The 17537-nt window shown below is 40.3% G+C and overlaps 1 protein-coding gene across 5 annotated transcripts in view; it reads left to right on the forward strand.

Moving 5' to 3' along the window:
* DYM (dymeclin) overlaps positions 1–17537 on the forward strand; it is a 239798-nt gene that overhangs the window by 181660 nt on the left and 40601 nt on the right. For all 5 annotated transcript variants that reach the window (XM_089497500.1, XM_089497528.1, XM_089497508.1 and 2 more), the window contains 2 exons: positions 6652–6834; positions 14949–15062. In XM_089497500.1, coding sequence (XP_089353626.1) covers positions 6652–6834; positions 14949–15062 — 297 coding nt within the window. The remainder of the gene's footprint in view (positions 1–6651; positions 6835–14948; positions 15063–17537) is intronic.

The following is a 17537-nucleotide window of genomic DNA, read 5'->3' on the forward strand; positions in this document are numbered from 1 at the left end:
CTTATGCTGAATTGCCTTTGCACAGCCATTCTGTGTAAAGATTTCAGAACAGATCTGTGTAGAATATAACATGTGATGAAGCAGTTGTATCATTCTTTCAACTTGGCCCACATTAACCCTGATGCTGCCCTTGGAATAGCTTTGTGGTCGCTCTGCAGATATGGGTAGTATTGCACCTGGGAGATACAACAAAGCATGTGTGAGCTCACTACTGCTTTTATCCACAAGCAATGTTTCTCACATGCCATGTTGTTGTGGTGGCTTGGAAATAGGATGTTATCAGAATACTTTCTTGTGTGTCTCACTTTGACATTTTACAATTTCATCTTTGTTTTCAGCACCATGTTATTTATGTTTCTTCCATAGGCTGTCTTTCTGCTCTGTCAGCCTCAGGAAAGAGAATGACTGATTTAACCAGCCTACATTTGTAGGCTAAATATATACCTAAATGTTGAAAGAGACTTGTTAATACAACATTAAATACTTGGGTAATGGCTTAGAGAGCTTCTTTTTTGAGGAGTGTGTTGTTTGTTCATGAGGTGCTGCCGCCTTACAAACATGTGTGAAAAATATTACTTCACTATTACAGAATTCATCACCTTAGTAGCTTAGAGTGGCTAATGTATGGTTACCAGATGGTCTTCAGTCCATTTTCTCAACCTGAGAGATTCTGCAACAGAATTATACCCTGTGTCTTCAGATAATGCTACTGGTTTATTCCCCTACTTTCTTCCTCTGCCCTGATGTTACAGGTAAAAAAACAGAACCCTGCCTATGGAAGAACATCATCTTATTGTTCTAACATAAGTTGGCTCTATCCTGGTTAAGCAACCTAGGAGCATTTAAAGTTTCTAAGCATTGTGTCTAAGTAGCAATGAAATGCCAACAATGAGAATATATCAAAAGAATGTATTTTTTCCCAACATAAGTATTTAGGATCCTTATATGGGAATGATTTCCTACAGGTTCTTACCAAAAATAAGGTTAGGGGCTCAACTGCTTGAAAAGAAGCAGCCTCCATATCCAAAACCAGTATATTTTTTAATATTAAAATCCAGACACAAATCACAGGAGAGGGCTATCTCCATCATACTTTACTTGTGAACATATCATTGCTTCAGAGAATGCTGAATTTAAGTAACTTTAGAAAGATCCAAGCAAGGCAATCCCATTTTGTGCCCTCTTAATAGTGAACTCAAATGGTTAAATGCTTGTCAGCATGGAATCAAAGTAGCACAATCAATTTTTTAAAAATAGCAATTTCTACGTATTTGGAGACTCCCTAAATCTTAATTTGTAGTACAGTGACTGTAATCTAATCTGAAACTCACCAGGTTGTATATGACTATCATCCTGTATGTTTACAGTGTTCAAGGCATTGTTCTGTGTCCCACTGAACAATAACTTAAATTAGTGGAAATATGGGGTTGATTTATTTATTTTGTGGAAGGCTGTTACAAAACTCCCTTTGAGGGAGGTTAGGTTAGACTTTTTCTTAATTGTCTTTGTCCTTTTTATCAATGTATTTTCAGACAGGACAAATATTTTTATTCTGCTTTGTTTGTGATGGCTTTTAACTAGAAAATGGTAGTTGTCTTGCTCTGGCTTTAATTTTTGTTTTAATTGTTTTGTATGTCCCCTGTTAGCATTTATACATAACAAGCACTTAACAACTTCATCTCAGAAAAGGCACAAACCCCAGCCTCATAGTCTTTAGTAACAAGGGTATCAGGAGTAAGCGATTCAGTATATATGTTTCAATGCTTTCCGTTTTGTGGAAAAGGGGATGCAGTTATCATACTTTATATCCACAAGCAAGCTAACATTTGAAGTGAAGCCTCCTACGTCAAAGTGCAGCTGGACATAGCAGGATCTTAAGACAACATATTAAACCAGTTGTATCCTCAGAAATGGTTTGGCAGACCCACACATTCCTCTTTGGGGCCAGGGGCATTTGTGAGCACCATTTGTTTTCATTTTCAGGATTTTGATTGTCTTGTTTATAGAAATGTGATGTCTCTCTCACCTTTGATATCCCCTAGCTGAAGTTTACTCAACACTCTTAAAATGGAGTTTGAGACTCTTTGGAAATGAAGATGATGGAGATTTCAGCTTTGACCAGCCAGCCTTTTCTTCACTTTTAGGGTGCCACATCTGTACGATGTGTTTTGTCTGTACCCATGCCAAACATTCCTGTTATACTGTTTGATACTTGAGTGTTCAGCAATTGAGTCCAAGGATGGCAGCCCCCAACCCCACCTCAAAACAAATTTGCAGAATGTTAGGACGTTCATCTGCATTAGTCTCATGATTTCAGCATTAGAGGTGGAGCGCTGGTGCGGGTCACAACTCTTACAAAAGCCTAAACTATGTAGTGCAAAAATACCAGTCTAATTATATACCTTTCATAGTGGATAGCAGCTGTTGCATTGAAGGAAAATGCTGCCACAACATTTTTCATTGGAATCATTGTCTTGGAAGGAAAGAGAGGGAGAGAGACAAATTCTCTGCTTTATTTGTTTTGAGACTGGTGTGGAAGTTATTATACAGGGTGATAAAAACTTTCATTTTAATTATGAAATGTTTTATAACCTTGTTTATATCTGTCCTGACGCTATGTCTAGATGTAGCAGTGCCTTACTTCATACTGATGGTGAAGAGCAATGGTGCAGTATTTTATCATCTTTTGACAATATTTCACCACTTCGCATCTGCCCCCTATTCTTGGCTTTCTTCTTAATACCTCCTTTGTTACTCTTGCCACTCCTTGTTTCTAGAAACCTAGCATTTAAAACTATTTCCAGTTCCAGAAATGAATATCTCAGGGACATACAATATTCTTTTGATGAGTGTGCCAAAAACCTAAAGATTTACATTGTGGTGTTTGTTGTAGAGTGTTCCTCAGCCTTGTATTTATTTATTTATTTATTTATTTATTTATTTATTTAGTGATTCATTCATGTTGTTGTTGTTGTTGTTGTTGTTGTTGTGTGTCTTCAAATCACTTCTGAATTATGGTGCCCCTAACATGAACCTATCACAGGGTTTCCTTTGCAAAACTTGTTCAGAGTTTGCCTTTGCCTTCCTCTAAGGCCGAGACAGTGTGACTTGCCCAAGATCACCCAGGGGTTTCCATGGCTGAGCAAGCATTTGAACCCAGGTCTCCAGAATCATAATCCAGTGTTCAAACCACTGCACTACCCATTTTATATCCTGCCTTTATCCTTATGGCATACCCAAGGTGGCTTGCACAGGCTGCAAAACCTCGGAGTCTTCAAATGTGTCTTATTAACCTTTGAGGGGGATGACAAAGGAGGGGCAGTGATTTCAGAACAAAACAAAACATCCTTCTTCCATCAGTAAAGGTCTGAAGCCAGGAGCAGAAGTGGTTTCAGAATCAAATTCTTGGTTGAATCGCAATCTCTCTCTCTCTCTCTCTCTCTCTCTCTCTTCCTTGTTACCTTCAGATGTCAGATGAGTGCTTAAATACATGGCTAATGTATCTGTTCTAAAAACGGTACTGCTGATGTTACACCTTTTTAGCTACTTCTTTTAATAATAAAATAATAAAATTTTTTTTATTTCTATCCTGCTTTTTGCCAGGCAATCAAAGTGGCGTACAACAGGTTAAAATACATCCATGTATACATAATACCACCCTTAAAACAAGATTAAACAGTGTAAGATTAAAGACTACATATTAAAAACTGACTAAACTAAATAAAAATCATCATGGGCAGAGTTCACTAGATGGGAAGTCTTATTTGTGGCCGAGTATTTTTATTCCGTTGTTAACCACCCTCGAGTTGATCTCGATCCATGGTGTCCCTTTGGATGAGACATCTCCAAGATTCCTTGTCCTCTGCAGCTCTGCTTAGTTCCTACAAACTCATACCCATGACCTCCTTAATAGAGTCCATCCACCTAGCATACAGCCTTCCTCCTTTTTCCTCTCCACCTTTCCTAGCATTATTGTTTTTTCAAATGAGTTGTGCCTTCTCATTATGTGTCCGAAGTACGACAGTCTCAGTTTTGTCATCTTGGCTTCCAGGGAGATTTCTGCTTTGATCTGATCTAGGATCCATTTGTTTGGCTTGGCTGTCCATAGGATTCTTGGTACTCTTCTCCAGCATCACATTTTCTTGAATTGATTTTCTTCCTATCTTCTTTCTTAACTGTCTAGCTCTCAAAACCAAAACATGATAATAAGGAATATAATGGCTTGTACGATTCTGAAAGTTGTGGTCAGTTGTATATCTTTGCACTTTAGGATCTTTTCTAGTTCTTTCATAGCCGCCAACCCCCCCCCCCCCCCCCCCACATACACACACACAAATCTTAATCTTCTTCTGCTTTCCTGGCTGCATTCCCTGTTCCTATCAATGTTTGATCCCAGGTATGCGAACTCTTTTACTATTTCTGTATCCTCATTGTTTGGGCTGAATTTGTGTAGACTCCCCATGGTTATTATTTTTGTTTTCTTTATTTTCAACAGTAAACCTGCCTTTGTATTTTCCTCCTTGCTCTTATTTAGTAGTTTTTCTTGGTATGTGAAGTTTTCAGCTAGTATTATGGTATCGTCTACATAGTTTAGATTGTTGATATTTCTTCTTCCCATTTTCACTTCTCCTTCTTCTGTGTTCAAGCCTGCTCTTCTTACAATATGTTCTGCATACAAGTTGAACAGGTAAGGTGATAAGATGCAGCCTTGTCTGACCCCTTTGCCAATTGGGAACCATTCTGTTTCTCCATGTTCTGTTCTGACAGTAGCCTCTTGTCCTCAGTACTTTATTGAACTGATTTATTGCTCCCTAAAGTATTCTGAAAACTATAGGAAATCCTGGAAGTCATCATTTGAGAGTGTTAAAGATTCTCCCTGTCAGATTCCAGCATGCCCCCACTCACACCCAAATTACTGTTCCTTTGGGAGAGAGGAAACAGCTGTTCAATCATTTTAGGACTGTAGTGCCCATGTATACTGAGTGGCTTAGCACAAATTTCTTTCCCTGTTCAAAACATTTGGTGCTTTTTTGTTTAACATAGTGCTAGCAGTTGGTCTCATTCACCACAATTCTGGGTAAAGCAGAATATCTGTGATAGTACAGTAGATCAAAAACCTTACGCTACCAATAAAGGAGAGAATAGGAAATAAATATTTGCTCTTGATCAGGAATTCCTAATTCCTCCCCTCCATCAAAGATTTTGACCAGGTGCTTGTAATGGACAGAACTCAATAGCTAATGATAGAAAACGGAATTTTAGGCTTTAATGTGTGTCTTGCCCCCCCCCCCCCCATTACTGGCACTGAGATGTGCCAGATTCCATCCATTTTATTTCTCTTCTTGTACACTAGTTGTTAAAGCGCAGAATCCTTGTGCTTTGCTGATGTTGCATTATGCCAAGGACGGGAGATCATACTGCTAAGGATGCATCTAAATTATTATTATTCCCCCACCCCCAGTGAACCTCTATGCTATGTATTTAATAGACTTTCCAATGAAATAGTGCTCAGAACAATGAACAATATGATAAAAATAACATTAGCAAAGTTATAACTAAAACAGGCTCATCAATTTTAAAAAATTGTGAATAATCTGTATAAATGCCTGGTTAAAAATAGAATGTATTATTTTTGTTTTTAAACTAGAATTGTGAAATATGGGAAAACTGTATTGTCTACTGAGGACTCAGATCAGAAAAGATTACTGTCTGGTAGACAGACAAATACAGAAATTCAATCTAGACAATGAGGAAATGGATACATTTAAAGTATTCCCATATCTAGGATCAAACACTGACATAAAGGGAGACTGCAGTCAAGAAATAAGAAGAAGACTAGGAATGGGTAGGGCAGCTGTGAAAGAACTAGAAAAAAATACTGGAGGCCAAAGACATACAACTAAGCACTAAAGTCAGAATCGTTCAGGCCATCACATTCCCAATTACAATGTACAGACGTGAAATCGGGACAGTGAAAGAAGCAGACAGAAAGAAAATCAACTCATGCAAGTTGTGGTGCCGAAGAAGAGTACTTAGGGTACCCTGGACAGCCAAGAAGACAAACAGATAGGTCTTTGAACAGATTAGATCAGACCTCTCTTTGGAAACAAAAATAATCAAGTTGAGATTATTGTACTTTGGCCACATAATGAGAAAGCATGGAAGAAACAATAATGCTAGGAAAGATAGAGGATAGAAGAAAGAGAGGAAGACCACAGATAAGGTGGATAGACTCAATCAGGGGGGTTATGGGCGAGGGCTTGCAGGACCTGGGCACGGAAGGATAGGGATTCTTGGAGATCAAGTCGGGGTTGACTTGAGGGCAGCTAACAACGGACGGACAAATAGCTATTGAACTGCCACTTTTATTGTCTATGATAAAATTAACTATGTGAACTAAATGTTTGCCTTATGTATATGTGTACTCAGTGAAGGACTCCAAATTGATATGATGTGATAGGTTATAAAGAGTGATAACCTCCATCTAAACGTGGTCTGCTCAATAATATCAGTATTTATTTTTTTGTATGTAACATTAAAATCACTTTACCCTGTAAGTTATTATTTGCAAAACTATTGCAGTTAGAAATAGAGTATGGATGAAACAGTTTGTTATGTTCTGTCTAACAAAAATCTACATCTTTCTTGCAGGCACAGGATTTGAATGTGATTGAAGAAGTCATTCGGATGATGCTAGAGATAATCAACTCCTGCCTGACAAACTCTTTACACCATAATCCTAATCTAGTGTATGCATTGCTTTATAAGCGTGATCTCTTTGAGCAATTTCGAACTCATCCATCTTTCCAGGATATCATGCAAAATATAGATCTGGTAAGTAAAATCTCCATCATATTTCAAAATGACCTTTACACTACTTGCTTAAACAGATATGTTTCATATGTATGCTTTTTGACGTAACAGTTGCTCCATTCATTGCTGAGGGCAGTTGATATGTTTCTGGTCTTTGCATACAGTATGTGGCTGTGCTTCATGTACACACACATGGCAAGAAAGGTTATTTATATGTAAAGTATCTATAGTTTCAAGGCACTGTATGAAAACTAGAAGATAGCAGAGCCACTTACTTCTTCAGACTTCAGACTATCGTTGGAGAAGTTAGAAATGGAAAATTTAATAGGGAGGAAAGAAGAAAACATTAGTCACTGTATTCAGATGGATAAGATTATAGTGGCTGCATCTGCACTGCAGAAATAATCCAATTTGTTACTACTTTAACTACCATGACTCAATGCTATGGAATTCTGGGATATTTAGCTTTCTCATCAGAGAGCTCTGGTGCCACAATAAAGTTCAAATCCCAGAATTCCACAGCATTGAGCCATGGCAATTAAAGTAGTGTCAAACTAGATTATTTATGCAGTGCAATTGCAGCCAATGTTGACGTTACTGTCTTTTTCATTGATGCAACTATGTAGTAAATCATAGGATAAATGCTTCTGGAGCGTGTCTCATGAAAAACTACCTGGATGGTGAGTGAGTCTGGAAACACTGAGGAACAGTTGGAATGTTTTTAGCCTGGAGGAGATCCCAGTTTTCTGATACTTAATGATTTGTCTCATGGAAGATGGATCAGACTTATTCCCTGCTGCTTCAGAAGACAGGACTAAAACCAAAGGGTGGAAATGGTAGGGAAATGGCTTCCAGCTATACATTACTGGAAACTTCCTAGTTATATGCCATCTGTTGGAATCTGAGCAGTCATCTGTTGGAGATGAAGTAGGTGCACCCTGCCCTGTAAAGCCTGCATCAAGCAGGGGATAGGATGAGATTAGCTTCCATTTCTCTCTGTTCTGTAATTACCATAATGTATTATTTTAGAGTTCCAGAGAACTGCCTTATCTTGTTGTATCATAGATGTATTCTAGAGAGTTTCTCAGCCCTGTAGATCAGATTTGCTTTCCTTACAGCTTTATTGGCAGTAGTACCCCATTGGATCTTGTCCCTTGTCTCCTTCAAGAGAGGGAATAGACTATGTAATCATTCACTTCTGGTGGAAGAATATGAAATGGGAGGAAGTAATCTTAGGCGCGTTACAGACGGGCCTAAGAGGCGCATCCATGCGCCGCAATTACACGCGAGGGGCGGCGCTTCCGGACGCGCCTTGCCCCTCGCTCGTAACCGATACGTCAAGATAGCGGCGCCCTATACAGATGGGCGTCGCCATCTTGACGTAGCGGACCCTCTGCATCTGCACGTCCAAACCCAGAAGAGACGTCGCGAGTGCACGCTTTGGCACTTGCGACTTCTCTTCTGGGTTGCCGGAAGGAGCACGATTTTCGTGCTCCTTTTTTGCAGCATGGAGGAGTCGCACGGTTTGGTTGCTGCGGCTCCTCCACGCTGCAACCGGCAGCGACCTGAGACCGCCCCTTTTGGGCGGTCTGTAACGGCCCTTAGATACCAGGACAGGGCAGTTTTGGATATTAGAGAATTTAAATAGTACCTGGGAGCCATCGAGGTGCTGGTGAAATTCTTAAAAGATCTAGACTCTAGAGTAATGGGCTTCATGTGGCGAACCCAGTTGATGACCTTAATGCTGCATTCGTAATGCTGGACACTTCCAGTCTGCCCTAGGAAATGTAAAAATTTACTGTAAATTGAGCATACAAGTAGTCACTTCTTGGAGTGACTTCAATCTTCCCTGATGTTGAAAAGGAGCCTAGCAGGAAGAATTTTCATTGCTCTCTCTCTCTCTCTCTCTCTCTCTCTCTCTCTCTCTCTCTCTCTCTGTGATCCTGCTACTTTTGACATTGGAGAGAGAAAAAATATGAATACCAATGTGGCATACTGTTCTACTCATATTCATAATCTTGCATATGCATACATTGTTTGCATGATTTTGTAAATCATGCTGCTGGGATTTGGAGGGTTAATCTCTAACAACTCCAGTATCATACAGATAGAAAACATCTGGCTCACTTAGTAACCAGGGACAGCATGATTTCTGTTTTCATTTAGCTGCTGTAGCCTGTTCCAGAACCAGATCTATTCCTGTTCTGGAGAAAGTGATAGACTCTTTCTTACTGTCAATTGCAAATGCTGGACTGATATCCTAAATGTTACCAAACGTTTAATATTTATTACTTCTGTTATGTTAAAGTTTTTCCTGCGAAGTGACTAGTAACTGAAAAGCCATCTCATAAAAGGAGAGAAGTCCAAATAAATAATTCAAGAATGATTTTGTTGTAGTTGCCAGTCGTTGGCTCTTAAGGATTTCTGTGTAGACAGGGTGTCCACTTGCTATGATGTGAAAAAGAGAGTTTTTTCATTCTTATTCTGAGATTTATAAGAATTTAATATATTCCAAGCTGCCTCATTTCTGTCTGCCAGTTTTAACTATTTTTAATCTGTATTTTTATTGCTATTGTTTTTTGTTTATGGGGGAGGGTTAGGAGACTATGTTTTCTAATTGTTTTATAATTTGTATTCTGTATATTTTATATATTTCTGTGGGTTTTTTTAAAACGTATTTTAACCCACCTCGATCTGTAGGGAGAGGTGGGATATTATTATTATTATTATTATTATTATTATTATTATTATTATTGGCACTCATTAGGTTAAAGTGTGTACTTGTGGTCTTGAGCAGCAGATATCATCAGGCACTAGCTTCAGCATGGATGATAAGTTCGCTGGCCATTTCGCAAATTGTGTGTCTGTATCTCTCTTTCTCAATTTTCTAAACCTTCTTTTCAAAAATAAGCAAGGCAGTAGGCTGGTGTGGCACAATCCTAGTTCAGATCTAATTTCTGCCATGCATTCATTCAATAGCTTTAGGCAAGCTATTCTATCCCAGTCTCAGCATGTGACAAAGCAACAGTAACCACAATACAACAACCCACTGAGGACAGAGTGTACTTAGTAGCCACAAAAGGATGAGTGGTTTTCTTTTCATTTGGAAAAAAAAGGAAAAACTTGCAAGGTGAGAACAGACTGCCTTGATTGAGCTCTTGACTGAGTTTATACCATTGTCAACCTGGAGCATTCTAGAAGTTTTAGACTATAACTTCCATCATCACTAACCATGTTGGGAGTTGTAATCTAGCTCACCTGGGACAGCCAGATCATGAGAGGATTCAGTGTATGAATGTACTATACCATACTATACTATGCTACGGGCTGCTTGGCAGCAACCCTGACTAGAAACGGTCCTGCTAGAACAGGGGTGGCCAAAATGCAGCTCATATACTGCATGCAGCCCCCAGAAACGTTTTTCTGGTCTCCAGGGCCCCCTAAGGAATTAAAAAATGTTTCTAAATAACCCCTACAGTGTGTGTGAGGGCATTTCCATCATGTTCGGAGCCTCCCTGGAACCTTGAGGAGTCAAAACAATTTTTTTTTTTTTGCAAAATTGTTCAAAAATTTGTTTTGCTTCAAAATGACCTAAAATGCCCCGGGGGGGGGGGGGGGGAGAAAAGCCACAAAAACATGGTGAAAATGTCCGCTAGAGCAGTGATGGTGAACCTTTTAGAGACTGAGTCCCCAAACTCAAAAAATGTTGCTGCACTGGGCGTCACTGAGTGCTGGGGGGAGGGGGGACTTCCAGGGGGACAGGACATCAGGGGTGGAACTTCTGCCTTCTAGGGGATGAGTCTTCTGTCTTCTGGGAGCGGGACTTCCCCGGACACAGCTGATGGCCGAGAAGAGGAGGAACACATGTGTGCCTGTTCCTCCTCTTCCCTGCCCTCCTCGTGCTCTCAAAAATGGTTTTGTGTGCCATCTCTAGAGGGTGCTTGGGGGCATTGTGGGGCAAAAAAAATCTTTGTTTGCAGGAGCAGGTGTGGTCGTGAGTGGACCCTCCAGGGTCTGGATGCGTGAGCTAATGCTGCCCCCTAGCCTTCCACAGTTGCCCCTCCTGTGCTAGGAGGTGAGAATGCACTGCAACTTTTTGTTGAAGGATCTGCTTGTCAAGCGTGTTTGCAATAAAGCTTGAGCTTCTAAAGTTTATAATGTTTGCTTTGCGATGTTAAATTATTTAAAGAAAGAAATTTGTTTAGGATTTGCAGTTCAAAGTGATTAGAATCAGCAGACTAGTTACTTCTTGAGTGAAGAAGTGCTTTTCCTATTAAATTTCACGCGCTTTGCAGTTTTAGCATATTTTGAAAAGCCTTCTTTGCAAGCCTGACAAGTCTCTAGTTCTAAAAAGGAGTGGTTAATGCCTGTACTTGCTTGCAGCAATGGTGTGTCTCATTTGAATCCCAGGGTAATCAAACCATCAGCTCTCCTTTTGTTTTACTAATAGCAGCCGAGTTGTAAGGGCCTAATTAGGCTTAACGGCTCCAGTTGGGTGTCTAGCTCTGCAGTACAAAGGCATCCCAAGCACATTATTGCTTTGCAGTAAACCATTTCCCAGTCCTTGAAGAAGATTATCAAAGGGATGTTAACATTCTCAATGACATGGGCTTGCTTCTCTTTAGACATTACCCTACCTGCTTTCTCAAGACTGCATGTACGTTTTACAGACATTTAATCAGCAGCCTTTGTAGACATCCCTTAACACTGTGTTGCAATATACATACATATATACAGAGAGAAAAAGAGAGAGACCCTGAAGTGCAAGGCAATGATGTTAAAGTGAATGTCATGCTTCTCAGAATTATCATAGAGTTGGAAGGGCAGGACACATACGGTTTAATGTTTTCTTTGAAATCTTTCTGTTTAAATTGGTAGTGAAGATCATTACCTTGTGCTTCTTACAAAGGTAAACACATATACATCAACTAACCCATGCAGATCTTCAGGGGATGCTGGTGAGGGGGGGGGGGGGGACCCAGCATGGTATGCTAGTTCAAGCATTGGACTGACTGAAGAAACCAGGTTTTAAATCCTACTCAGCCATGGAAACCCACTGAGTGACCAAGAAGCTTCTCACTTATGTTGGCCTTACAACAAAGGCTGATGTGGGTGAGGATTCTGAATCCATCTTTGCCAAGACGGAGAGGTGCAGCTGGCTTGTCTCTTTTCTCCCCATTGGGGAAGGATTCTCAATCCTTGTTTGCCAAGATGGAGGGAAACAGGTGGCTTGGCTCTTTTCTCCCCATTGGGGAAGGATTCTCAATCCTTCTTTACTAGCGTGGAGGGGCACAGCTGGCTTCTCTCTTTTCTCCCTGGTGAGGAAGGACTCTCAATCCTTTGCTGGGGCAGAGAAAGGCACAGCTGGTGTGTGTGTAGGGGGTTACAGAGGCCATGTGCTTTGGACTGGAGATTGGCATGGACAGGGAAAGGGAAAGATTTTAACTACAGGAGCCCTCCAAGGCAAAGGACCCTTTCTAAGAAAGATCTCATATATTCCTCCCCCTCTTTCTCCAGAGATGTGCCTTCCCCACACCATTTTAAATTGTCCTTGCCACACACAAACATTTTTTCTTCTGATACTTCTTCTCTCAGCTAGTCAAGCAAAAGGAAGCAGGAGCAACAGCCCAGCTCCAGTTTGCCAGCAAAGCTCGCAAAGCTTAAGCAGGGTCCCAAATTTGAATGCTTCTTTTTGCTGCTTCTTCTGCTCTACTGTCCCATACTCTTAACTCATTCTGTCCCAAAATGGCACCTCTCCAAGCCACAGAAGTAATGTCTGGTGCCCAAGTCTTGCAAGAGTTTCCCAGATGCCACAACCACTACCAGTGAAAGTCACAGCTAAGGGAATGAGCTTGTGGAGGCAGACAAAGAGCAGGAAACACCTCCATATGAAGCGATCAGTGAGCCTGTGCAATAGTTTTAAGGGACCCAGAAAAGAGAAATTTCATGCAAACATCATCCCCACCATGGCCATTAATTCCCCATGTCTTTCTTGCATGCCAGTACTTTGATTGAAGCCCCCCCCCCCCCCGCTGCCCCCTTTTCCTCACTGTGTCCCTTGATCTTTACCCCCCAGGGGTGATGCTACCCACTTGGGAATCACTGCACTAGACAAGTATCACACTTTGATACCAATTTAACTGCCATTGCAGCTTCCTACCAACTCCTGGGATTAGTAGTTTAATGAGGTACTAGCACCTCACAAAACATTTCAGAGCCATGTCAGTTAATGTAATATCAAAGTACTATAATTTTGTGTTGTGAAGCAGATATGTGGTAATAGGCTGATAATTTTTTTTTAAATTACATGTAGATCTTAAGTGTTGAAAGTGAAAGGCATGTGGAGTGAGGCTAGAGAGAGTTTGGGTCGTTGATCCTGAACTGGAGAGAGAACTGTGAGTTTATGCTTGCAGTTTCATATGGAGAGATATGGTCTCTCAAATAGTCTGGATCCAAGCCATGTAGGGCTTTATAGGTCGTGACCAGCACTTTGAATTGTGCCCAGAAACGAATGGGTTGCCAGTGGAGCTGTTTTTACAAGGGAGTTATATGCTCCCTGTAACTGGCCCTGTTCAGCATTATGGCTACAGCGTGTTGAACCCATTGAAGTTTCCGGACAGTTTCCAAAGGCAGCCCCAAATAGAGTGCATTGCAGAAGTCCAAACGGGATGTAATCAAGGCATGTGTCACTGTAGCCAGATCTGATGTCTCAAAGAACGGGCACAGCTGGTGCACAAGTTTAAGTTGTGCAAATGAACTCCTGGCCACTGCTGAAACCTGGGCATCCAGGCTCAGAGTGGAGTCCAGGAGCCCACCCAAGCTGCTAGCCTGAGATTTCAGAGGGAGTGTAACCATATCCAGCACAGGCAAAGCCCCAGTTCCCTGATCTGCCTTACAACTGTACAGAAGCACCTCTGTCTTGTCTGGATCAAGCTTCAATTTGTTTATTTGCCCTCATCAAGTCCATTATTGACAGCAGACACTGATTCAGTACAGAGACAGCTTCCATGGATTCAGATGGAAAAGAGAGATAGAGTTGGGTGTCATCAACATACTGGTGACACCTCACTCCAAAACCCCGGATGATCTCTTCCAGTCGTTTCATGTAAATGTTGAATAATATGGGGGACAGAACAGAACCTTGAGAGATTCCACAGGTCAGCAGCCAAAGGAGTCGAACAGGAGTCCCCCAACACCACCTTTTGAGTCTGCCCCTCCAAGAAAGACTGGAACCACTGCATAATAGGGCCCCCAAGTCCCATCCCAAAAGGTGGCCCAGAAGGACACCATGGTTGATGGTATTGAACGCTGCTGAGAGATCCAGCAGAACCGACAGGGACACACTCCCCATGTCCAGTTCCCTGCGGAGGCCATCCACCAAAACGACCAAAGCTGTCTCTGTCCCATAGCCAGGTCTGAAGCCAGATTGAAATGGACCTAGATAGTGTCTACCTCAACATAGAAAATGTGCTCACCAGCCCCTAAAGATTTGAGTCCTCTGTGAAATGCAGAGTAGTTAAAGTAGCTGACATTAGTCATCCTTGCAAAAATTATGTGAGGTATATTGATAATTGTTGCAAGGATGACTAATGTAAGCATACAAATGAAATAAAAAATAAACTACTTCTCTACTGCATATAGGGGTGGGAAGTAAATTGTGGCTTGCTGAGGCTGCAGAGAGTTCATGGCTGAGATGAGATCGGAAGTGGGGACTCTGTAGTCTGGAGCTTGATCTCTTGGTCATTTATACTCCTCTGAATTTGGTCTATATACAGCTTTGGATTGTAGCCACAGCATTTTTAAGTAAGAGGTATATTTGCAAATAAGAATGCTTAAATTTCCCATGTGATATAATTGAATAGTGAATGCTAAATATGATCTTCATTCTGCCATTAGACTTGACAGTTGATGAACAGTGTATGAGTATATGTGTGTGTGCCTGCCTTCAAGTCACCTATGCATTTTATGGGGTTTTCTTCCATTAGGAAGGCACAAAGTTTGTAAAAATCACCATAATAGTTCATTTGGGACAGTTTTCAAGGTTTTGGTGCTTTTAAGAAAAGCACCAGGTTGACAGAAAGCCTGGCATTGCTTAATTAACTCATGCTTTTACTGTTTTGCCCATTGCCTTGCAGGTGATCAGTTTCTTTAGTTCACGGATTGAGCAAGCTGGAGCTGAATTGTCAGTGGAGAGAGTTCTGGAAATCATCAAGCAAGGAGCTGTTGCACTGCCCAAGGACAGGCTCAGAGTGAGTGCTAGTAAAGCCTATGTAGAGTGGCATTCTACATTGTAGCACTTTATGGGAATATTTTATCCTTTTTCTTTCCCCAGCCCCCAGGTAATTGAATAGTTTAACTTAATTTAGGTAATAGTTCCAGGTATATAATGTTTAGGTTTCTATATAGTGCATTGATCTATACAATTCAGCATAGAACTATGATATGTAAAAAGATTGAATGGTTATGAAAAGTTGATTGTCATTTTTGTAACCTTGATACTTATTTTAGGAGCCTACTGAATTATATTCATACTCTTTTAGAACAAATCTCTCATGACCATGAATTCCAAAATCTTGTGACAATATGAAAAATAAGAATAGAATTCCTTGTGTTGAGACCTGAGGAACACAGAAACCTACTGAAATTCACTATTTGTCAAACACAGGCACACTGAATTGTAAAATAGTGCCTAGAACCAAACAGTAATTTCCTTTTATTTCATTTATGATTGGAGGAGAAGAAAGAATGTGCTTTCCCTTTCCCCTACGCATAATGTAGGGCTGCTGGTTTTGAATGGGATAGATGCATATAAATCCAATATTCATAATACAGATTGTTTTCTCAGATTCTGGATTTATTCAGTATATTGACAGTGCCGTTTGAATCAGTAATCATTGGAGTTCTTCATGGTTGTTTCCTAGTGATACATTACTCCCACAGTTGGCTGTTCAGAGAATGAATAACCTTCATAAGTGGGAAGAGAAGATATGGACTTGTTCCCCCACCACATGAGGAAAGGGTGGTATAAACAAAAGTATACGCCTACCTCAGATAACTAAATCTGATGGCAAAGTTCCATTTTACAAAGGCTTTTATGCCTGGCCAACCCCACTCCCCTTTCCTCCTTACTTTCCTATGGCAGTAAGAGCAGGATTCTACTGTAACTAGCATTACTCTGGCCATGTGTATCTGCATGCAAGGTAATCGGCAGCTGCCCTCCAGAATCTCTTAATGAACATGTGTGAACATTAGCTCTATGCTATAGAGCTAATTGACTGTGGAAGTTTTAAAGGGTTTTAATTATTTTTGTAATTTGATGGCTATAACCTGTATTTGGTTGTCATGAATAAACTGTACTGTACCTTAATGAACATGTGTGAACAGCAAAACAGATAGAAAAGGGGACATCAGATAATAGCCAGCAACCCTCAGCATATTTGTAAAAACTAGGTCTATACATTTGTTCACCAAAGTGGAAATCATAATAAAAGTGGAGGCTAGTGAAAGAAAAAGACTTCTCTGGATGTATTGTGAAAGATGCTTTTAGGTGGTGTTGAAAAGGTTCAAAATGTTTTTGTTTACTTATGCAAGTCTTAGCTGACCTGGTTGTTTCATTTTGCATGTGCATACTGTTACTTTTGAATACAAAGTTTGCAGAAACATGGAAGTGTGCTTCTCTTTTTGTGGTGCAGGAACCTTTTCCAATTCTTTCCATGTTACTTCTGCCTCTGGTACCCATTTTTCTGTTAAAGAGGTAATACCTACAACAGATTTACTTTTTTAACTGAGATACAGTTATGATTCCCCTTTCCCTATGGTTAAAAAAGAATAGGTAACATGACAACATGGTTGGCCTTAACTGTAGCTGTCCCAAATAAATCCATATTTGTAACACTGTTATAAATTACTGTTTGACATTTCAAATGCTACATTAGCTAAAGTTAGAATCATCTTCAAGGACAATGTAATGTATAGTGCATTACATTAGTCTAGTCAGGAGGCTACTACCATCATGTGAACCACTGTGACCAGACTCTGTCCAGAAAAGGCCATAGTTGATGAACCAGCTTAAGATGGAAAAAATCACTTCAACCCACTGAGATCAATGTGCCACTTCTAGCCACAACAATGAAATAAAGAAAAGATGGAAAGAATACATAGAAGAGATATAATAAAAACATGAAAGGTTGAATGATATATGGGAAGAAGAAATTTACAAAGATGAACCCCATATTTTGGAATGTGAAATGAAAGCTGAACTCAAAGCAATTGGAAAGAACAAACCACTAGAAACAGATGACATGGCAGTAGAACTGCTACAGTCCACAGAGACAGACGCAAGCTTAGTTTTAACTAAAATCTGCCAATATGGAAAACAAAGCAGTGGCCCACAGAATGCAATCAATCAATCAATCAAGATAGATAGATAGATTGATTGATTCCCATCCACAAAAAAGGAAACACAAAAGATTGCAGCAGTTACAGAACCATCAAATTTATTTGAGCAAACAAAGTCATGCTCAAAATTCTGCAGCATAAACTCCTAGTATATGTAAAGCATGAAATCTCAGAGGTGCAAGCTGGATTCAAGAAAGGAAGAGGCACTAGGGATCACATTGTAAACATATGTTGAATAATGAAGCACACCAGGGAATTCCAGAAGAAAATCTGCATGTGCTTTATTGACTACTGCAAAGCCTTTGACAGCATAAATCACACAAAGC

This window comes from Sceloporus occidentalis, unplaced genomic scaffold (genome assembly GCF_023333645.1).
Source record: "Sceloporus occidentalis isolate IW3139 unplaced genomic scaffold, rSceOcc1.0.p SCAF_1, whole genome shotgun sequence".
Classification (NCBI taxonomy): Eukaryota; Metazoa; Chordata; class Lepidosauria; order Squamata; family Phrynosomatidae; genus Sceloporus; species Sceloporus occidentalis.